Source organism: Lepidothrix coronata, unplaced genomic scaffold (genome assembly GCF_001604755.1).
Source record: "Lepidothrix coronata isolate B3197 unplaced genomic scaffold, Lepidothrix_coronata-1.0 Scaffold15, whole genome shotgun sequence".
NCBI classification, from domain to species: domain Eukaryota; kingdom Metazoa; phylum Chordata; class Aves; order Passeriformes; family Pipridae; genus Lepidothrix; species Lepidothrix coronata.
In genome coordinates, this window is record NW_016690195.1 from 3849771 (window position 1) to 3872242 (window position 22472).

Consider the following 22472-nt stretch of genomic DNA (forward strand, 5'->3'; position numbering starts at 1 on the left):
CTTACTACCTACAGAAAATGCCCAAGAATCATGAGCTAGAGGTCAATATTTTATAAGTTGAGCCCCATTTATGCAAATAATGCATTTAAGAGTGCAGTCTTTTTAAAATTTATGTTACATCCAAGCACACAATTTTAGCTAATAGTCTTTGTACAGGTGAGACTTGCAGGTAAAGTATTTGTATATTTGTGCATTGGTAAATAAAGAACTTCTAATGAGGCTTTCTAAATAACTCCTCTCCATTTATTCCTTAGAAATGGGACATCACTGCATTTAGCTACCAAGCAAAGGCTAAGACTGGTTTGCTAGTTCATTTCTTCTAAAAAGATAAATATACTTTAAATGTGCTAAATTTTTCTTTCATTTAGAGTTCACAAAATTGTCTGCACTGCCACTAATATGGCAAAAAGAATTTTTCTGTTCACAAAATCACTTAGGTTGGAAAAGACCTCTGAAATCATCGAGTCCAACCTTTGGCTGAACACCACCTTGTCAACTAAATCATGATACCAAGTGCCGTGTCTAGTCATTTCTTGAACACCTCCAGTTATGGTGACTCCGCCACCTCCCTAGGCAGTCCATTCCAGTGTTTAACAAGTCCTTCTGTGAAGAAATTCCTCCTGATATCCAACATGAATCTCCTCTTCTACACCATGAGGCTATGTCCTCTTGTCCTGTCACTAGTTGCCTGGGAGAAGAGGCCACCCCACCTGGCTACAATCTCCTTTCAGAGGAGGTAGAGAGATACAAGATCACTCCTGAGCCTCCTCTTCTCCAGACTAAGCAACCCCACCTTCCTCAGCCACTACTCATAGGACTTGTGCTCCAGACCCTTCACCAGCTTTGTTGTCCTTCTCTGGACTCACTCCCGCACCTCAATGTCCTTCTTGCAGTGAGAGGCCCAGAACTGGACACAAGACTCAAGGCGCAACTTCACCAGTGGCCGGTACTGGGGGACAGTCACTTTCCCAACCCTGCTGGCCACACTATTTATGATACAAGCTTGGATATAGGACCCAAATATGAAAATAACTTCCAAAAATTGAGGAAATAGGCTAGGTGAAATTTGTGTACAGTTATTATTCAGTCTAGAACAGCTGAAAGAAATAGCTAAAATGTTCAGATTCAATGTAGATTAGAGCAGATGATTGTTTTAAACTTGAATTTGTAATTAGTGTAGTTACCAAGAGATTGTGCACATAGCACAAACTGTTTGTCACTTGATAATTTTGTTAAATAAGTCAATAGAGAGACCAAAGACTGAGCAAACAAGGAGATCTAGTTATCCCTTCTCATCAAGTTCAATCCTTTTATCTGTCACAGTTTCAAGACATGATACTATCAACAGATTTTTTCAGAAATAAGCATTCTGAAATTTCCAGTCCAGACAGAAATAAAAGAATTTGGAGTGATATCTGTACAAAGAGAATGAAAGAGAGCTCAGGAAAGAACCTTTCGTATTCATTATTTTGTGTACTGATAAGCTCCAAGTCATAATTTTTATGTTCAGATGTGTAAGCAACAGTCAGTTATCCTATCCTAGTGGATCTACCCACCGTTTGAGAAGATTAAATTGGGGGAGTGATAGTGCCTGCTGCTTTGCATCCATGCTTCAAATACTATGATTTATATGGTTTTGAAAAACAAATAATAGTTAATTCTATTCCTGATGCCAAATTTAAATGTTTCTTCAGAAGGTAACCAGCTTGCAATTGAACGGATCCTTTTTTCTTCTATCCTGTTGGGCAAGGATCCTGTTTACCCTCGAGATATTTTCCAAATTACTGTGCCCCAATTTTGTTTAAACAAGGCTGAAACATCAAGACAGAAATTTTTTTTCTTATTCAAGTCTGTGGAAACCACAGGACCAAACAGAAGATGTACTTATGGTTTTGGAACCTTGACTAAGCTCTTTATCTCCAGTTCTGCATATGACAAAAAACTGCCAAAACTTATAACAAAAGCAGATACTCCTGTTGGATATTTAGCTGCTATGTATATTGGTTTAAGACAGGAACTAGTGAATCCTAAAGTCATTTACAGTTGTTTTATTGACAATCAGTTTTTCAATAGAGAGTTTTTCAAACCACTCTACCTTGTGGCTGGTGGCTTGTCTTGCTTAGTTTTCTACCAAAGGCATGCAGTTTACCAGATCACAGAATGTACAGTAGACTCTTGTGCAGTGTTGTTGCATTGGCCTAATTCTCTGTTCAAAACAAGAAACTGCGACATAGTGTTGATGGGAGATAAGGTTAAATTACTTCCTAACACTTAAGTAGAGTATAAGTAGCTTAGATTCCCAAAATTTGCTGGAATATCAAGTTTAAAAATGTCATTTTCCTTGGATTTTAACACTGCTTAGACACATCACTAGGACGTGGGAATTTACCCTAAAGAAGATGCTTTTGGATCCCATCTGTAAGTGCGAATATTAAAGGTATCGTAATACTTTAAATTTTATCTCATCGCATCTTTGTGAATGTTATGAATGTCTTTATTTTTTATTTTTCAATTATTTATTTCAGAAATATGTATAAAATAATTTATGTGCAAGGTTCAGGGAAAACCTACTCTGAGGTCACCTTCTTTTTCTTTTATTATGATAGAGTAATGGTCAGATACAACATTTTAGAAAAAAACATATTAAGTTTATTGCTGAGAGTAAATGAAATTAAAAAAAATCCAAAACCTGAATTGGCTTGGAAACTTGGCAGGAACAAGAGGTAAAAATACATTTTTAGCTTCATGCTAAAAAGATATATTCGTGGCTTTCATGCACTAAATCATGAATATCAGTTGAACACATAAACACAGATTAATGTCACAGTAAGTGTTCTGATACATTTGACTCATGGACATGGAAGTTGGAGACACAAAAATACTGAATGTTAGAATAGTCATACCTGTTATACTTAGTAAGTCAATGCTGCTTTAACATTGATTTTAAAATGGAATTGAAACCAGCTTTTTTCCAGGTGGTGAAATGAAGGGAATCAAGTCCCTCTAGACTTGCTTGGAAAACCTTGGAGCTTCAGTGTAGTGCCAAATAGGCTTGAGGTGAAAGAGTGCCTGGAAGTTGCTCATATTTAAACATTACCTTCAGCTGAGAATTAGTTCAGTCAAAAAGAGAAAAGAGGAAAAAGCATGATCACTAATAACACAGTCAAGTGTTGCTCAGTTGTGCATACTCTATGTCTCTTGTACTCTCAGGTACTGATACCAGTTAGGAAAGATTTGTTTGTGTTGGATGATTTTAACAACACGTCATGGTGTAAGAAAGCTAAGTTACCTCTGGTATACTGACTTAACGCCTGCTAATTTGAGCTATACTTATGACCCTTCTGAGAAATCTGTCTAGTGCTCAGAGGAAGGCACAAACTGCAAAGGTTTTTTCCCTAGCTCTTTAAAAGGGCACTGGCAAAAAGCTTGGAGGGGAAAAAAAAAAAAGGAAATTTAATGGAAGAAGAAAATTAGCAAGGGAAAAAACAAACAACAAGGAAAAGAAAAAGGAGAGTAAAAAGAATACTTCAAAAAAAACCCCCAACGTTATTTTCCACCTTCCATTTGAGAGAGGAGCAGTAGGCCAGTGAGAGGGACAAACAGATTATAAATAGACAACTCATGTTCACAACTGAAGGTTCACAGTATTTTCCACTTCTACTGTTCCCAAGTTTCACCTATACGTGAACTTAGAAGGAAGATATTAGTAAATGAAAGGCAGGAAAGGAAAATATGCCATTGTAACCATCATCCTTATCAACATGAACAAACTACTGGAAACACAGGAGGACCATTTTGCCAGTCTACTCTATCTCAGAAATGGAGCAAAAAGTAGAATTTGAAAGAAGTCAAATTTATCTGCATATTTCCATTGTTTCAAACATTTCCTGAAAGTCTATGATTGCATTATGTGAAGACTGAGTAATATTAGAAAACATCTATAGCAAAGTGGCAGTGGCTATATTAGGTGAATTTTTCAGCTTAGTCTATTTAATTTCAGTTTCACACATTTACTTTAAAATTTTGTTTCATTGAGTCATGTATAGAATCAAAGACCCTTCTAGAAAGCTTTGTAATTTTAAGATTATTTCATATTAATTTAATTTTACTATCAATCAAAGGCTGTACTATGTGGCAAGCTTTTGAGTGCCAGAGAAAATAATCTTTTATTGCTGTTGTTGTTTCATCAACAAGAGGGTCACATGGTGCATTACTTCTGTAGGTCAGGCCTACTGTGCACCCTGGGGTGCCTTTCTTCTCCTTTCTTCTCCCCTAGCACTGGCCACCAACTTCCCCATCCCCTGTAATTTGCCAGCTCTTTGCAGCTCCTTCGGTTCCCTACTTCATTCTAGAGTTTCTAGATATATCCCTACCCTTCCTTTTCTCTCAAACTAGGATACCTTCTTGTCTTAACTTCCTGCCAGAAGTTTTCCGACACCCATCCTGTGTATCTTGGAAACAATTTATTCAAGGATTTTCATATTTTAAAAAGCTGAATACAGGTGCACCAGTGAAAGTCTATAGGCTGCTGCACAGGAGATTTTAGATTCTGGATGTGGTAATCAGAGTTCCATCTACTTTGATTTCCCCTGTCCACCCACTGGGAAAAGTAATTGGGTTCAAACCATTGATTCACAGAAATTGATCAAATATAAAATTCCAGGCATTGCACAGTAGAAGCAGACAGAAATGTCATTGAGCTGGATGTTGAATCTCCCCTCAATTTAGCAGTTAGGCTGTTACTTCTTTGTACAACCTCTCTGCTAACCCACGGCTAGCAATCCAAAGCTGATTTCCCTGGAATAATTTAAATATCCAGTTAAACTACAAAGCCTACTTAAAATGAAATCCCTGTTTATTACAAGCACAACTGTGAGAACCATTCTTTTTTTTCAGTAGTAAATAACCCCATTAGTGTGAACCCAAAGTTAGCTGAGTAGTTATATTTTTCGCTGCTCTCAAGATACACCTTTGTTAGTCTGGATATGGACAATTCTTTGTCTGTCTGTTTCTCCATCATTTGGTTTCTACAATACTGCATCAAAACTTATTAATGGGGATCAATTTCGGTAAACATACTACTCAATATTAAAATGACTATCAATACATATGGAATAGCAAAATCACACTATATGTTTTAAAGGGAGATGTGAACACCCAGAACTTTAAATGTCATCGTTATATGTAATAATATGCATTTTTGTTATAAACTAGTATACTAGACTTAATATAAGATGCATAACAATACTTTAGCCCATTACCTGAAAAAGAAGTACTCAACAATAAAATACAGTTAAAAATAATAAAAACATTAATTTTTTTTCCAAGGGCTTTCTACCAAGTCAAGTTAAAGCCTTCCTTGAAATGCATGTAGGTGTTACACATCTGGGCAGTATATAGATGATGAGAGCCACTGGATTTAATATATGCATCTGACTACAGAAAGGCATTATGAGTTTTGATTTGCATGCTGTATCTTTCATATGAGCAGTTTTCGTTCTCACAATTATGTTTTTCTATGTCTAAGATACCTTTGCTGAAACCACCTAGCTGGAAGACCAGCTGGAGATCTTTTCAAAATATATTTCATAATCTTGAAGGGTATTCTTATTTTTCTGGCCAGCAGTAAATTTTCTACCTCAGTAGCGTGGCTTATGGTACAGTATTAAAGATCCAAGCTTTCACAGCAGGTTTTATTGGCTATGTAAGCTTACACTGATTAAGCTTCTAGGAAGAAACAGTCAAATATAAATACACAAAACAACAACACAAATTCTCAATTGAACTTAGCTAAATCAATGAAATGTGAGTTGTGAATTTATCTCACTTTAATGTACATTATACAACTAAACCCCATTTAATAAACAGTCAAATGCATGGCCTATAGATTAATCCATATTGATATTCTCCATGTAGTGTTATTTCGACTTTCCAGCACAAGATATCCAATACTACTGCTCTGTCTGCTGACAGTCACATTCGGTTCTTTTAATAAAATCCTGTATTGCATTGCTGCTAGACTGAACAAGAAGTGAATTTCCACATGGAAAATTTTGGAAGAAAAGTAGATGCAGGTCTTACTATTACTACAACTGAAGTTTTGACACATCAAGTCTATTGATCCATACTATAGAAATAAATACAAAAATTTGCACTTATTACTGCAGGACAACACCTGGAGGATGTGACCTGGAACCTGAAGCCTGCCTCACCTGCTTGACTGCAAAGTCCCTTCTAGTGGCTCTTTGGACAATACAGACTTTGCAGGTATTACTGCTTGTTTTGTAAACAAGGCGAGGTCACATCATCTTGCTAACATCATTGCTAATAAAATAATTATTTTCTGATGATTATGAAGAATTTTGTAACACTGTTAGGCTCCATCCGCTCCCTAGCCATGCACGCCACAGAATTCTGTCACTGCACGTTTGTGTGCAACACAAAGCTGGAGCTGTGCTGCAAAATCCAGCTCTTTGACTTGTTTTCTCTCATGCCATTGAGAACTGGTTAAGATTCTTTAAAGGTGGTAGGTTTTCCTTACCAAAAAAAGTCAACGCATCTAAACTACAATATTTCTAATGACTTCTCTGTTTTGCAAACAGGTTTCCAATGAAACTCAAGATTTTCCTGGCCATCCACATGGTGTCTTACTTTGCCATCTGTTGGTAGTCCCCAGCTTCCAGATTCCTTTGTTTTAGATAACTCTTTCTGTGAAAAATCTTCCAAAACTGGGAGCTGGAAGCTGCAAATGGACAGCACTTCCATGTGTACTTTCCTCAGTGTCTTGACCTTAATGTCTGGGAAGACCTCATTCACCACCTATTAGCATGACATTAGTCCTCTCATGTTCCCTTAATCAGAGCCGGATGGTCTTGCTTTCAAAGCACTGGTCCCTCAGTACTATCTCTGACTCTGAGTTTCCAGTTTCTCTGCTGTAGAGGCAAGAGGAGTCAGAGGTTGGCTGATTCACCCTCTCATTTTCATTGAGGAGAACATAGACGCACGGCAAGCCATAAAAAGCCAGAAGGCTCAGAACTTGTGTTCTTGTTCAGTTTCAGATAGAATTTTCCAAACTCTCTTGAATGAAAATAAAAATAAAACTTTCTGCTTTGGTTTTGAATAGAAATTCCAGGTTTCTGCTGAAACAGAGAGAAAAAACATTAGAGAGAGAGAAAATAATATATCAAATATCACAAATATTTGGAGTCAAATGATCTGGACATAAGAGCAGTGCTGACCCTTTTTGCTTCCACTTGAATACTTACCTGAAGTCTCTTCAGTGTCAAGGATCTACTGATATATGCTATAATCACTGCTCCACTGTCTGCTGGTCAGCATGCACATGAAATTCTCCCAGAGAATGACACAGAGAGAATGACATAATAACTCTGTCTTGTAACATTGGAAAATGAAAGCTCATTTTCCCTGAAAAAGTAAAACTGACAATAGTTTACTATATGTACAAATAAATTACCAAAGGGAGACAAATATTTTTGTTTCTTTTCTAATCTTGCTGAGGTATATTTATTTTAAAGGTTACTTGCATTTTCAGAGTGTAAATGGGCTTTTGAAATTGTTTTACTTTCCAACGCTGTATGGCAATAGGTTGCCTTTTCACCTTTTTCTCAGCTTGGCTAGTATATGAAAAGGCAAAATATAGAAAAGCAAAAAATCAGACTACAAATCAATCTCCAGAAAGGGAAAATATTCTATTATTGCAATTTGAGGTAGATGCTATTTGGACAGAAAACAACCCATTCTCATTAAGAGTGAGATTTAGCTTCACTTTTTCACACTGTAAGAGAACTTTAACCCTTGAGCAATCCCACAGAAATAATTTTATATTGTTAATGTTCAATGTGAGACCCTGGTCTCACTGAAGTAAATGGCAGAGATTCCATTAACTTCAGAAGAGTCAAATTAATTCCTGATCTTCTTTGGCTGTTAGAGTATGTCCTGGCATCTACCTAGCAGCATAAGAAAGTAAAGTACCATCACAGAAAAGGATTAGGTACCTTTGATGAGCATCATGTGATTTGGTAATACAGAGAATTTAAATCATATAGAACAGATTATTAATCATTATTATTTACCAGATTCTTGTCTTTGTACTCACCTTTATTGACTTTTGCATGTATGGCATCTCTCTAGAATATAATTTCTCTTGAGTTCTAAGGTTTAGCACACCCCTGCTCACATTTACCTTGTTAGCAGCTGTGGTACTGTTTAATGTTAGGGTCGGCATTACAGGAGGGAAGTTGATTAGGGATGTATGTGTTTGGAAAAGGAATTGATGAACTAACTCTGTGGAAGTGAATACTCCTCTTCAGGAAGTGTTTACTGTTCTCTTTTATGAAGGATACTTTCTATTGCAGTGGAAACAATGGATTACTTTTGTTTGCAGAAACTTCTGAACTTCTATTGTTCAAGGGTCCACGGTGCAGGACACACTTGTAGACAAGTGCAGGCAGTTGGCTGTGAGCCAAAGGAAAGTTCTGCTGGAGGTCTGACTTGGAAATGATGACTCCAGGAAGTGAAAGTTTGACTTAGTTCAAGTTGTGATGAGCATGCAAAATACATTTACATTCATTCATTTACGTTCATTTGTCATTTGCAAGTTGTGACTATACAAGTGAGTTTAATCACTAATATCTTGCAAGCGGAGTTTCAGCAAATCTCAAACTGCTGGTATGGATCCTTCCTTAGTGGCAAAAATGTATTATAAAGTAGAAGGGAAAAGAGTAAAGTTTGTTGATGCAGTATAGGCTTCAACATGATCCAATATAATACAGCACTTAACTCATCATTCTCTATTTTGTTTTACTCCTGTGGGATAAGAATAAACAACCTGGCAACATTTCCAGATTATAAAGTCTTCAGGGGAGGAATTATGCCTCTTTGTGTGCACTTTAAAGTGCTTCCAACACCTTGGTTCTTTATAAATTATAGTAATAATAATAATTTATTGTAGTGCAGTGTGGTCTGGTCTCCCATTTACATCCAGTACGATCAGTTGTGCTGTGTCGCTGTCCTGTTCATCACTTCTCACCTTGCACTTACATGCGACTTCTATTATGGTTATATTTAGAATACATAAGGCACTCAAACAACATGATTACAAGCGTGGAACAACAGCCTAGGAAATAGATAGGAGGATAGTTCACAGAAAGGGGCAACATACTGCACCTAACCTGTGCAAGATCAAACCTGACATTGTAAAATCAGAGGGTTTAATAAGCAAATAATATGATGAGAGTACAATGATTCCTGCTTCTTTTTTAAAGTTGTTACCATTATTTAATGAATTTCTGGATTTCTTTAAAAAAATCTATATGTATGTATCCACAAGTGTGGCTATATAGGCAATACATACGTATGTAAATATGTGCATACACTTGGGGTGTGTGTTTGTGACTATGTGTGTGTGTGTTTTACAAAATACACAGAAAAAAGTGTGCCGCAGGAAACAAAACCGACCAATTGTAAGGTCCTATAATACTATTTTACATTTCTGGAGGGAAGTAAAATGACCATAAATTTCCCTTTCATGGAATCTGAGCAATCTTCATAGAAAGCCTCATTTTCTGTCAGCTTCAGGAATTACATATATTTACATGCATTCAGACAGCTTGTGATGCCTGGAGGCAATGAGAAGTGGGGAGAGGTGCAGTGTGGAATGCTCTTCCAGTTCTGGCTGACAGAGGGTACTGAGTGTTTTGTTCTAGTTGTCAGACATTAGAGCACCCCTGTGATTTCTCCAGCTTTGTGCTGAAGGCTGTCTTGGGTTCTTATCACCAGGATGGTGCTGAACGGGTGGAGTCATAAAAGAATCTTTATCTCCACTCTTCAGCACAGCAGAGGAATGAGCCCAATATAAAATGACCACTACAGGTGAAGTTTCTTCTCTGAAAATGCTTGTTTATCCTAAACCTGTTAGATTATCTATATTCACTTCTGCTGAAAGACCTTCTAAAACACTATAGCTCTCATTGCTGGAAACTTCATTCTAGTCTTCAGACAATTTTACTTATGCTCAATATAGTCTCATTTTTCTTTGGTTTCATCATTTAAGTTTTGGTGTTCCTTCACTTGACTCATCTTTATTGTATTAAGTCAAAGTGTATGTATACGTCTCACTAAAGTGCAACAGGACTCTGCATAAAGCACTGGCTGGAGGTTTTATAATTCACCAAAGAGTTCTTTATTGATGTTACATTTCTTTACGTTTCTGAGAGTAGGAAAATGTAGTTAAACATTAGTCTAAATAAATAAATTGCATCCCTGTAGATTTTTAATTGATTTTGAATCATTAAGGTTTGATATTTAAGTCAGTGTAGTGTAGGAGAATGGGACTATGGATTGCCTTGGCTAAAATTAAAGGCAGTTTTAGATACACTGTTGAAACAAACCTTTTAATTCACACCCAAAATTATACTGCATCATAACACCACTTTTTGAAAACATTTAATTAGTGACTGCTAAACTGCATCTAAAATAATTTTAACACCTTGAAGCAATGTAATTTCACCTAGAAGTACTTTTAATTTCAATTTTACTTCAAAATGGATTGATACAGATCTTAATTGTCAGAGATGTCTATGACAAGGAAACATCTATATGAGATTTAATGGTTTAAGAAAATACTCCATTTTAAGGAATATAAGTCAACCTGAAAGGGATGAAGGTCCATCCTTCTAAAAAAATTTTAATTTTAATAATTATTTTGCAGGATTTGTAGTTATTGAGAGCAGAGAACATGGGATAGGGTATAAATATTCCAGCTGCACTGCTTAGAAGCCCATAGAATAGTCAGTAAAGAGGCGTCTGGGGACATTAGTTGACAAGGTCAAGTGGTTGGATTTAATCAAATTCATTTTGTAGTTGGAGATTTAGTCATGGTTATAAGACAGAGAAGTCATCTCAAGTAAGGAAATCTAACAAGAAAGCAATATATCTTCTGCACGAAGTGAAATACATTGTTCTCAGCCATTTAGCTTCATGTCAGAATTAAACGACGGTTTTGGAAGCACTATTCTAGCATAAGCTATTTAAATACAAGTAAGTGATAATGAAAAGCAGTTGTGCTTTGTTTTAATGATATTGTGAATCTCTGGTAACAGTTTAATATTATTGCTACTGGGATACACTGATGTCATGAACTGGTTCATGACAAAGGTCTGTATTTCGTTAGCAATTGCAAAGATTTTATAGTTTTAACATAAGGAACGATTTTTAACACCTTATACTGCCATCACGGAAGTTTAGGGCAGATATGGCATTACTTTCACACAGAACTGGTCTCTTTGACTTTTTTATGCAGTTCGAAAATGGAGACACTGCAGGAGATCAGCTGCAGAAACAGAAACTGAGCTGTCTTGTAGAGCATTGCTTATTACCTCAATTTAAGATTCAGATTATATAAAAGATTTTAAGTTTAGATCCTTGTATGAGCTAGCATATTTTGGAACAAATAGCATGAAATTGTGATGATTTCAAGATCTGCAATCCTCTCAGAGAACAGGGGGATTTGTTATGAATCACTGATCAATAATTGTTCCTATCCTAAAGTTGGAACTGGACTTACTGTGTGTCATAAAGGACATCCTCTGGTCTTTTCGTTTTTTTAATAGGTTCACTTGGTATATGCATATCTTTATGGTCTAAGATCAACTCATTGCTCATTTTAAAAACTTGAGCACGTTGAATTTACTCAGCTTGTTTTCTTGCATTCAATTCAAGAGGCCATTTTCCATACATAAGTATTTTAACAAAACCTATACAACCCAAAATGAAGTAATAAAACTAAACAAAAAAAAGATTAAAGCTTTGCATTTTTATAGAATGGAGTTTCTGGAAATCTAAGTTAAATTTTTCTTTTTTTTTTTCCCTTATCTGATTTTTGAAGTTATAAATCAAAGCACTTCACCATTTTTTTTATTCTTTCGTGATGTCAAATCTCACCATTAGAAATATTTTCCTGATTAGCAGACTAAACTTCCCTTTCTAGAAGTCTATGCCACTGCTAATTCTTATATCTTATATTTACTGGATATTTTTTTCCCAAATTATTATCTGCTATTATCTCCTAGCACTATCTTGGTCATAGTATAACACACTTTTTTCTCATCAGCATTATTCATAAGCCATTCCTCAGGTTACCTGACTTACTTTCATTTACTGGAATTAATTTTTTTTGATACTGCAGTGCACAGGACCGAGGTTAAAATCCTAGGACAAGGAGTTAAAAGAGTTTAACAGTGAGAAACAGTGAGAAAAAGAGAGATATTTTCATAAATATTGAAGAGAATATGAAAGGTAGAAGAGAGAACCATACAAGCAGGTAAATAGACATTGAAAATAATATATGAGGTGACTAATAGGTAAAATAAGGCATACCCAACAACACACTACATGATGTAGAAACTGATGGTTCTTCCTGTAGGTCCCTTATCTTGCATCCAGAGGCCTTTTTCCCAAACCCCAGGCAGAGGTTGGGCTGGAGGATGATTAAATAGATGCATTGGTGTATGTAGTGTTGAACTGGATGATGCAGGTCCACAGTTCTTCTGGTAGAATGCACTAAAAGATGTTGAAAGTCACCCACTAGCAGGGATTTAAGAATAAATGTTAGTTTCATATGAGTATTGGTGACAATCTTCTATAGGGTAAATGGGTACAGAAAAAGGTTCACAACCCACATCTTGGCCAAGATAATCAATAGTTTATTTGACCTCACCTGCAACAGGGTTAAACTAATGACGTACCTGAGTAGTACTTTCATTTTTAAACCATTTGGTAGTTATGAAACTCCACTGGTTTTCTTCTATACATTTCAAAATGTTTTGCATTATAAGAGACACAAGTTAGCCATTTAGATGTTGGTATATCCACATTATGAAGCAGTGAACAAAGCAAAAACTGGGTCCTTCAAATACTACCACCAAGCTCCAAACTTTAACACTTGCCTATGGGGATATTCACCGTGACTTAAAACACTCAAAACCATAAGTAGTCTCAAAGCCATAATGTGGCCTACTGTGACACAGATTTTATGAAATAAATGAACTTGTACTATAAGTTTTGTAGTACAAATATAAACCAATATTTGTGCCATTAATCAGCTGAGAATGTCTTAGAAAATTAATTCATAATATTACACTTCAGTTGATCTATGCATAGTAATTATATTATATCCACATCCACCTCTATTTTTAAGTATTGTAGTGAGTTTGTATGTAACATTTAGAGATATATCTACTCAAAATGGTTGATCAGTCTCTAATTTTGAAAAAATTTTATACTTTGCACTAGTTAAAGATATTAGAAAAAAAATGGTGCATTTTTGGAGATTTTATTATTAATTATTTCAATACCAAGTCTACCTGTACTTATCAGTGGCTCAAGCAATGTTTTTCACTTTACAGGACAAAATAAGAAGTTAAGAATCCTTTAGAATAGCAATTATCTTGTTTTATCATCACAAGCAGATGTATTCGGGGAAAGAGAAAATACAGCCTATGAAACAGTTGTCCAAGTACCATAAACATTAGGAGTACAGAACACATTATGGAGCAATACATGGGTATAATGACATGAATAATGACAAGGAAATATACCAAAAAATTGTTTGATTTCTTCATCTAAGAGAGTTAAATTTTCCGTTTTGTCATCCTAAAATTCTCAGGCCTGAAATAACATGGGCTCTCACATACTTGATATATAGACTAAAATGATGGATTAAGGAATTAGTGCTACTTGGAGGCAAAATGGTGACAAGGCAAAGGAAACAGTGCTGTTGACGATGTAACAAAAATAAGAATGTAACATGTGACTTTAAAATAATAAAAAAATTCTTCATTTAATAACTCCAGTGTTTAATTCAGGGAGTGGATGAGTAAGAAGCAACACATATTAAATTTTGTCCTTTTTTATTTCCAACAGTCCTACAGAGTGAAAGGGAATTGAAAATAAGTACCAAGACTCATTGAATAAATATGTTCATCTGTGGCTATTTGAGTCATGTAATCTACCATTTCATGTCCACAGAGTGGCCACAGGAACAACCTCCAGGGGAAGAATCACATTTAAAAATTCTCTCTAGGATTTTTCTGGTCAATGTCCAAAAAACAGGAAAATGCAAGCAGGACTATAGGATCCATGAATTTGATTGTTTGGTGTTCATTGTAGAACTACTTACACGTAAAGGCAGCTGATTTGAACAAAAGAAGCTAGGATACTATATACACAAATAAACTCAAAGATCTGACAGTTAACTTTACTCATTTGTTTACATCAATTGTCCAAAGTAATTTGTTTTTACGACTGGAGAATACCACAAAAATGTCCTACACTCAGTTGTATTGAGGGAAATGATTATTCTTCAGGATTTTTATTTAGAGATCTTCCACCTTAATTTTTTTAAAATCAGTGGCTAGGAAACAACCATAAACTCTGATTTTCTTCTTTTTATGCTGGTATAATTCCTAACTAACAGTATCAGTCAAAGGAATGTCTCTAGAGTAACATTTTTGGGAGCAGCTTGATTCAAACTTTAAATTTAATTTTCAAAAGGGTTTAAAAAGGAAAACTGAAAAGAATTCTAAGTTACTGAGACACTTCAGCTAAATTGCAACCATAATTTTACATTTTATAGTGCTATGTGAAATTGTTGATATTACTTGTGTAATTTAGAAGGAGAGGAGAATTTGAACTAAATTTTGTTGTGAGCAGATAGAATATGAAGATGATAAACACTACATATACTGCCAATATCAGTAAAATCAATGATGTATTTAAATCAATCAACTTTGAGAATAATTTAGCTTTATTGTGGTGTAAGGGGGACTACTAAAAATACATTTTCTCAAAAGAATATGGAGTTACAAATTACTGAGTGACTCTAAACTGTACTTTCCCTCTGTTCTTTAGTCCTTTGGACTATCGTAACTTTCACTTATTTTCTAAGTCTGCTGTGCAAAGTAAGCATTTGGCTCTGAGGGTAGAAAACCTTAGCTGGTCACACTTTCGAAAGACTGTTTGCATGGGAAGATTTCCTAACACAGTCAATTCTATCTATAGGCTAATGGCATAAACTGAAGAGTTTCATAAATTATGAACACCCCATTAATAACCCAAAACATGTCCATGATGCTGAGAAAAACCTAAAATCTCAAAAAGAGAGTCTATGCTCACACAGACTTTAAAGTTTGAATGTATATTCCTATGATGCATAGTTTTATATACAGCTCAAAGTATAAATACCAGTTCTGATACATACAGAGGGCAGTTTTACTGCTCTGAAGGGTGAGAGCCTCATTGGTACAATATGAGGAACAGATAGGATACAAGTACCGATACTACCATAGACTCTACCAGCTATCATTATATATTTGTTAAAAACATTCATTTGATGGATATATAGCACAAGAAAAACTCTTATAAAAGTCGTGAATGCGATTATAAAGCCATAATGGCAGATCTCCTATAGGTACCATTGTACCTACAGGGGAATCACCATATATGGTTCCAGGTTTCTAATATTTTTAATGTCTTCATCATGCTTCTATGAATATTGTTGAGATGCTAGTGTGTATGCAACCTCCTTCACTGAAACTGGGCAAACTGAGATGCCCACAATATCTAATTTGGCAAGGACAGAGACACTGCTAATCGATCCCTGAAGGGGTGCTACATAACAGTTGTGGAGAAGAGAAAATTCTTTTTTAGTTCAAATTCTGCAACTACAGTTGTACTTTATACTCATGTCACTCATTTATGAGTCTTGCACTCTGAAGTCATAAACAGTAATTTGACAATATTAATGTTATCTTTTCAGTTATGCTATGTCTACATGATGTACTGCTGTTGGCTTATTTAAAAAGAAATTAAGATATAAAACACGATTTTTAAAGCACTACGACTGTCTGTTCTTCCCTTTTCCCTGTTTCTGCTATTCTACTGTTCCTTTTTCTTCATTTTTCTCATATTTTCTTCTGAACTTCACCCTCTTTTTGTTTATAAGATGCAAGAAAGTTCATGCTACATTGTTGTTTGCATCTCTGAGAAAGGTGCCTCTCAGAAGCTGAGGCTGTACAGTGTTAAGACTGTGCTAAGGGTAATATGCTCCTGGGGAGGGTAAGGTCATGGAATACAAAGAAATTCTCTGACTTGTAGCAAAACTGGCCTCTGAAGCCCATGCACATGCCAAAACAGTAAGTTACTGCTGCTGTGGGCTGCAGTCTTGCTACTGGCAGAAATCTGCAATGTGGTGTGGGATTATATACATGTTTCAATAGATTTCTAAGTTTTCAGTGGCCATCTGTGAGCAGCGGGGGTGAATGGGCTGCATTTCAGACAACTGAGGCATCAAGAAATATTTTTTTCATAGGACACTGTTCCTTCCATCCACATTCCAGATTCTGCCATACGTGTGACAGAGTATCTCATTGTGAACATGCATCCATGTTTTTAACTTTCTTCTGTCAAAAACCTTTCTCTAGCTATGCTGCAGCTATTGAATTTTCTTGTCCAGCTGAAGGCACAGCACATTACAGGTTAGCTTGTGCTGTAGAATCTTGCTGATATTGAGATATACTTTTTCTATAAGGAGAACATGGATGTCAAAATTAGGAGCTGTGTTGTATGTATAATTTTTCAGAAGAAAATGCAAATTTTTCCAGGCATTACTGCAATCCTGTGCAGTGAAAAAGAGTATTTTACACTATTATGAAGAGAATTATGATGGCTATTCTGTGATTGTGATTTAAAGTTGTCTAAAAAGTCTAAGCAGTTTGGTAGACTATCATTTTGTTCATCAATAAGATTACCTGAGCAATATCAGAGAGCATCCAGTCAGGAAATGAAGAATAATCTTTGCCACTATTTCTGGATAACAAATAAGATATAAATTTTAATGTGAGATGAAAAGTATCTTGCATAACTGAACTATTGAAAGAGAGCAGTGATTTCTGCTCCAAATAAATATGTGAAAAGAGATAGGAAACTGACACCAAGAAAATGCTAAGCTTTGTACCAACCAAAAATTATTCAAATTCAGAGAGTACCCTTTTCAGGAAAAGTCTGCTTGGGAATCTAGAAAGTTTCTGAGGTCACTATTTATTTCTATGCCATTCTTCCTTCTCCATATGGAGTGGACATGGGTTTTGGCCTCTGAACACTGGCATATCTCCCAGAATGGATGCAATGGTCTGGACTATCAACATGAAGTCTGACTCAGCACTGATTCCAGCACTTTATGAATCTGGCTTCCTACATTGTTGCATGCATTGAAATCCTGTGGCCAGGAACTTCGCTGTAGGATTGTGATCATTCCTAGGGAGTAAAACATTCACACAAAAAATGTAGTAGTAATTCAGTTCTAAATTGTTTATAGGACTGCTTAAAAGGGCAGTACATATCCACTGGTCTCACCCATTCTCTATGGATACCCTCAGATCTTCCGAAGGTTCCTGTGCATCTGAGGAATCTGCCTTGCAGCTTTTTTTCTATGTGTCATCTAGAAACACATTGCTAGATGTTTTTCTTCTTTATTTAAAAAGCCAGAGGAAGCTTTCAAGGCTCAGACTGATCATCTATCAGTGATATATTTAGGTCTATTTTCTTCTTGTCCTAGAACCTAAGTATGTCTGGCATGACTGCACAGAAAACCTACAAATTGTGAAATAGGAATAAACTGTAGATTTTTCAAAGAGCTGGGAAAGGTGTGAATTGTCCCATATTCATGTTATAGGGATATTAATTCTGAGCCTTAATAATTTCATGGTCAGTCTAGTTAAATATTTCACTATTGACCAATGAAAAAAGAGCAATAATGTTATAAAAAGCTATACTGTATATTCTTTCTAACACCATAAGGGGATACTACTTGGAAAATACTGCCTTCCTCTTTTTCATTCAGAGCTAAAAAACTAAATACTACGATTAAGATCATGGAAGAATCCAAGTCCTTACAATGGAAATTGAAACCTAAGAGCCCAACAGAACTTATGCAATTATATTTTTAACATTACATATTCATATTGGGTGATAGAAATGGCCAGAACCCAAAAATCAAGAGTATTTTCTTCAAAATTCAATTGCTGTCTGAACTTTGTGGTATCTTTATCACATAACAGTATCTTTGCATACAATAGCCTTTGTCCAGACTTACGTGAGAATTCTGAAATGATTTTTCCTCTGTGTATGTCCTTTTTTGGAAAAAAAAAAGATAGGAAATCCATAATTGCTAATCAAAAGGTTAATTCTGCTGCCAAGAGAATATTTTAATATTTTTTTTATTTCCTCCTCTCCATGAGAGAATAGGAGTTTGTTTTAAAAATCACTGTGTTCTCCAAAGATGGATATTGTTTTTAAAATTGTGCATATTATCTATGTGTAAGATAGTTGCTAACACTCGAAGATCATGAAATCTAAGGTGCACTTTACCTATTTTCTTTGCCGGAGTACAGGTATTTCAAGAATTTAAGTTTTAAACTGTGATAACCATTCAGTTAGAGGATTTCTATAAATCTTTTTAGAAACTTAACCATGTATAGAGAGTTGGAAATGATGAAATTTGAGATGATTAAGAAGTGAGCCTCTGTGGAGGCTATTTTCTTCTTGAGATATTGTAATATCTTGTAATTCACTAAGAGCATATGTCTTCTGAAATGGGCCTATACCACCACTGCTCACATTCAATTATTATTTTGGTTGAAGAGAACTACATTTTGAAACTATTCTTACTGCATGATTTCATAATTATCTGTCAGACGGACACCATTCCTTCAGTACAAAAACTGGAGACATTCTTTCCCCTGCCCCCACGCCCAGATGCTGTAGTTGCCTCCTGGAAGTGCTTACTGGTCCCTCTGACATGTTGGCATGAATTACTCTCTCTGCAGGTTAACAGAAAATGCTGGGCCTATTCTGAAGCCCTCAGGGAAAGCTACACCACTCGATTTGTGTTCATGAGACTCAAGCCCCTGCCCTACCAAAAGTGGCCTTGCCCATAGTGCTTATCGGAAACAGCTCCCGGTGAGCAGCACCGGAGATCGGCTTAACAATAACACAGCGTCAGTGATCACGTGCAGAGCTTAAGCTGTGCCCTGGCCCAGCTTCAGTGACAAGGCACGGCCTGCTAGAGATTTTTTTTTGCCTGGGTTATAGTACACGCTACTTGTTCCGCTGAAAAAAAAAGGGGGCAATTTCCATGCGGTATCAAAACGTACTAAATGAAAGTTCCTCTGTGAATTAGGTAAAACTGTTCATTAGTTTACACCATTAATTACATTTTAAACCAGCAGGCATATGTAAATTTCTTTTTTGGCATTTCATAAACAACTTTTTTAACTTTAGGTAAACAGGTCCAAAATAAACTGAAATACACTGAAATGACTAAGTGTAATAATCCTTTAAGCGATCAAACTACTCTCCAAATGGCCATAGAAATATTATATCTTTATATGTCCTCTTTTGAGCGGATGAAGCAGAATATGGCCTTAATGCCTCAGAATAGATAAAATATGTAACTTACATTACTATTTAAATATAAAGAAAAGCAGGAGTCAGCATAAAAATGATGCTGTTATGTAATTTACCCTAAACAGTATGTAAAAATAAACAGAGACTCTAGCACTTCTTCATTTTGCATTGCTGTTTATCACTTACTAGTAACTGGTTTGTACCACATAAAGTGTACTAATTTTTAAATTACAGCAGCAGTTTTACAACTTACAATTTATGTACTGTTCAAATGTTAGAAACAGTTTACTCAATTCTTTTAAAAACCCTGTGTGAGAGGCTGGCAACAAAACAGAAACAGAAACAAATGGTCAACCTATATGAAGGAAAAGACATTGCTATTTCTGATTAGAGAACCAGATCAAGATTTAAGAAAATGTTGAGAATGGATAAAGATCAAATATTAACTTAAATTTGAAAGATGAGTATCTCATCCATTTAAGCCCCCTTTTGAGCCTTATTCTGACTCAAAACCATAGCAGAGCATTTCACTTGGTGTATTCTTATCATATTTATCTATTGCCATAGAATACCTTCCTAAAAACACTACTACTATTACATTGACACTTAACCATGAGCCTACACCTCAAGGACAGAAATTGAAATACAAATTTGGGACACCACAATCACTTCAGCTAAATGGAAAACACTTATTTACTCAGATTCTTTAAAGTATCTGAACAATAAATGTTAAATAACTTTTACAGACTCCATCATGATCTTTTCTTTAATAAAAAAGTCTTTTTGTAATACAGTTATCATTTATGAACATTATTTTCTAACAAAATGTGATGGAAAATCTTAGTACCTCACTGTATTAGATTTCCTGCTGCCTATGTGAAGACTTTACTTTTGCAATATTGCCCCAATAAATAACCACTGAAAGTTTTGAGAGGTTGAACTGTTTTTATTGAGAGTATTTTAACCACGGAGGCAAGAGTTAAAACAATGCTTAAGTTTACCTGAACTTTAATTCCTACTACTGAAGCTGTAAGAACACTTAATGTTGTACTGCACTCATGAGTAAGACCTGAAATTTGCGGAAGCACAAAGACACTTCAGTATCAAATGCCCTAACTTGGCATAAATGAAATCAGGCTAATTCTGTTTTTTGTGGTTGATGTTTGTTTTTTTCTCCAAGATTTTTGAAAAGTTAGTGTTTGACAAAACTGAGAACGTGGTGATGGGTGTGCAATGCTCGGCAATGCACTGAGGTACAGGGAGCATAGTCTGCTCATACCAAGTTACTTACAACTATATATGCAAATGAGATTATTCAAGTCATTAGAATGTTCAAGAGAAATTTTTTCAAAGACACAGACTGTAAACGTGAGCATTGCTATTGGTTTTAATTCTGTCAAAACACTTAACTGGTGTAGGTAATGGGAGCGTCAGATGTTGGCTTCTACTGTGCAAGAAAAAATTTTTCACTGTTACCTCTATTTAGAAGGGGGAAACTAAAGAAGCCGAGGGAACCAGTCGGCTTGTCTTCCTCGCTCACTTAAGAGTCAAAACCCGATCACTTGTGGGGGGCAAACAGCGATGGCCGCACAGCCAGCATACCCGTGACCCCGGGCTGTCGCAGGCGGGTGCAAGAGGCCGGTGGACGGCGAAGGAAGGACCGTCCTTCCGTCCGTGCGGCGGCCCCGGCGCTGCCCGCGCTCGGCGGCACCTGCGAGGCGCAGCCGGGATCGCTCCGTCCGGAGGTGGCAGTGGAAAAACTGCCCTCGGCGCCCAGCCCTGGGCCGTCCGGGACCTCCCGGCCCGGGGGCAGGGCGGCAGGACGGGTTTGCTCTAGCCACGGGCAGCGCTAGGGGCGATGCTCCGCGGCGGGGACAGCCGGCTGTGCCAGGACACCCCGTGCGGGACGGGGACACTCGTGCCGGCTGCCTGTTGTCAGCGAGTTTCCTCTCCCGTTCGCCTGCCGTGCCTCTTTCGCGAAAGTTGCGGCTCTGCCCGCAACCCGCAGCCCTGGCAGCGCCGGGACGATTGAAGCCTCCCGCCTCGGCAGTCCGTGCCCCAGAGGCAGGAGGCGATTTGCATGCGGACTTGTCGCTGGTAGCAGCCACTGCCCGTCAAGCCTGACGGACAAACGCCCCCCTCTTTCCGCCCCCCCGTCCCGGAAAGCCCCTCCCTCGCCCCCTCCCTCGGCGGCACCTCCCGCCGCCTGTCAGTCGGAGCGGAGCGCGGCGCGGGCAGCGGAGGCGGCGGCAACGGCAGAGAGCGGGCGGGAGAGGGAGAGAGAGAGCGAGGAGCCAAGCTCTCCCCTCCCTCTCTCCCTCCCTCCCTCCCTTCCTTCCTCCTCTCTCTCTCCCTCCCTCCCTTCCTCGCTCCTTCCCCTGCTCCCTCCCTCCGCTCTTTCTGCTTCTCTCTCCCTTCATTCTCGCTCTCGTCTCACCCACCCCGATCTCCGTTTGTGTTCCCCTCTTCCTCTGTCACACGCGCACACACTCTTTCCCCTCTCCCTGTTTTTCTGTCATTTGACTTTGCATCTCAAGGCGGCTACCGGCTCCTCTATGAATCCCGTCTGTTGATCTGTCACCTTCCCTCCACCCCTGTCCCCTCCCAGCTCCACTCCTGTACCTGGAGCAAGGCAGGAGCGGACGCCGAGCAGCATGTCCCGAAGGAAACAGAGCAAACCCAGGCAGATCAAACGTAAGTTTCCTGAGGGGGGCTCCCTCTAACAGACTTTTATTTATCTCGTTCTTGGGAGACACGAGAGAGGTGGCTGTGGGGAGCAATAGCGGGGGCCGGAGTACGGACCGAATGGTGAAACTTTGCCAGAGAGGCTGAGGATGGGGAAAGGGGACATGAGCGAAAGCCGGGAGCTGCTCCGATGCAGAGTGAGCAGGCTCCTCACTGTCTCGGTTTTTTTGCTCCTTTGGAGCTCTTGATGCCTCCTCGTAGTCTCCTCAAACTATTGCTCCGTGTTTCGGAGTGGGATCGCTCAT

At 37.5% G+C, this 22472-nt stretch overlaps 1 protein-coding gene across 2 annotated transcripts in view; it reads left to right on the forward strand.

The window, feature by feature from the left end:
- The first annotated feature begins 21824 nt into the window (after positions 1-21824).
- ZFPM2 (zinc finger protein, FOG family member 2) overlaps positions 21825-22472 on the forward strand; it is a 307099-nt gene continuing 306451 nt past the window's right edge. For both annotated transcript variants that reach the window (XM_017806522.1, XM_017806523.1), the window contains exon 1: positions 21825-22176. In XM_017806522.1, the coding sequence (XP_017662011.1) occupies positions 22137-22176 (40 nt within the window). In that variant the 5' untranslated portion in view covers positions 21825-22136. The remainder of the gene's footprint in view (positions 22177-22472) is intronic.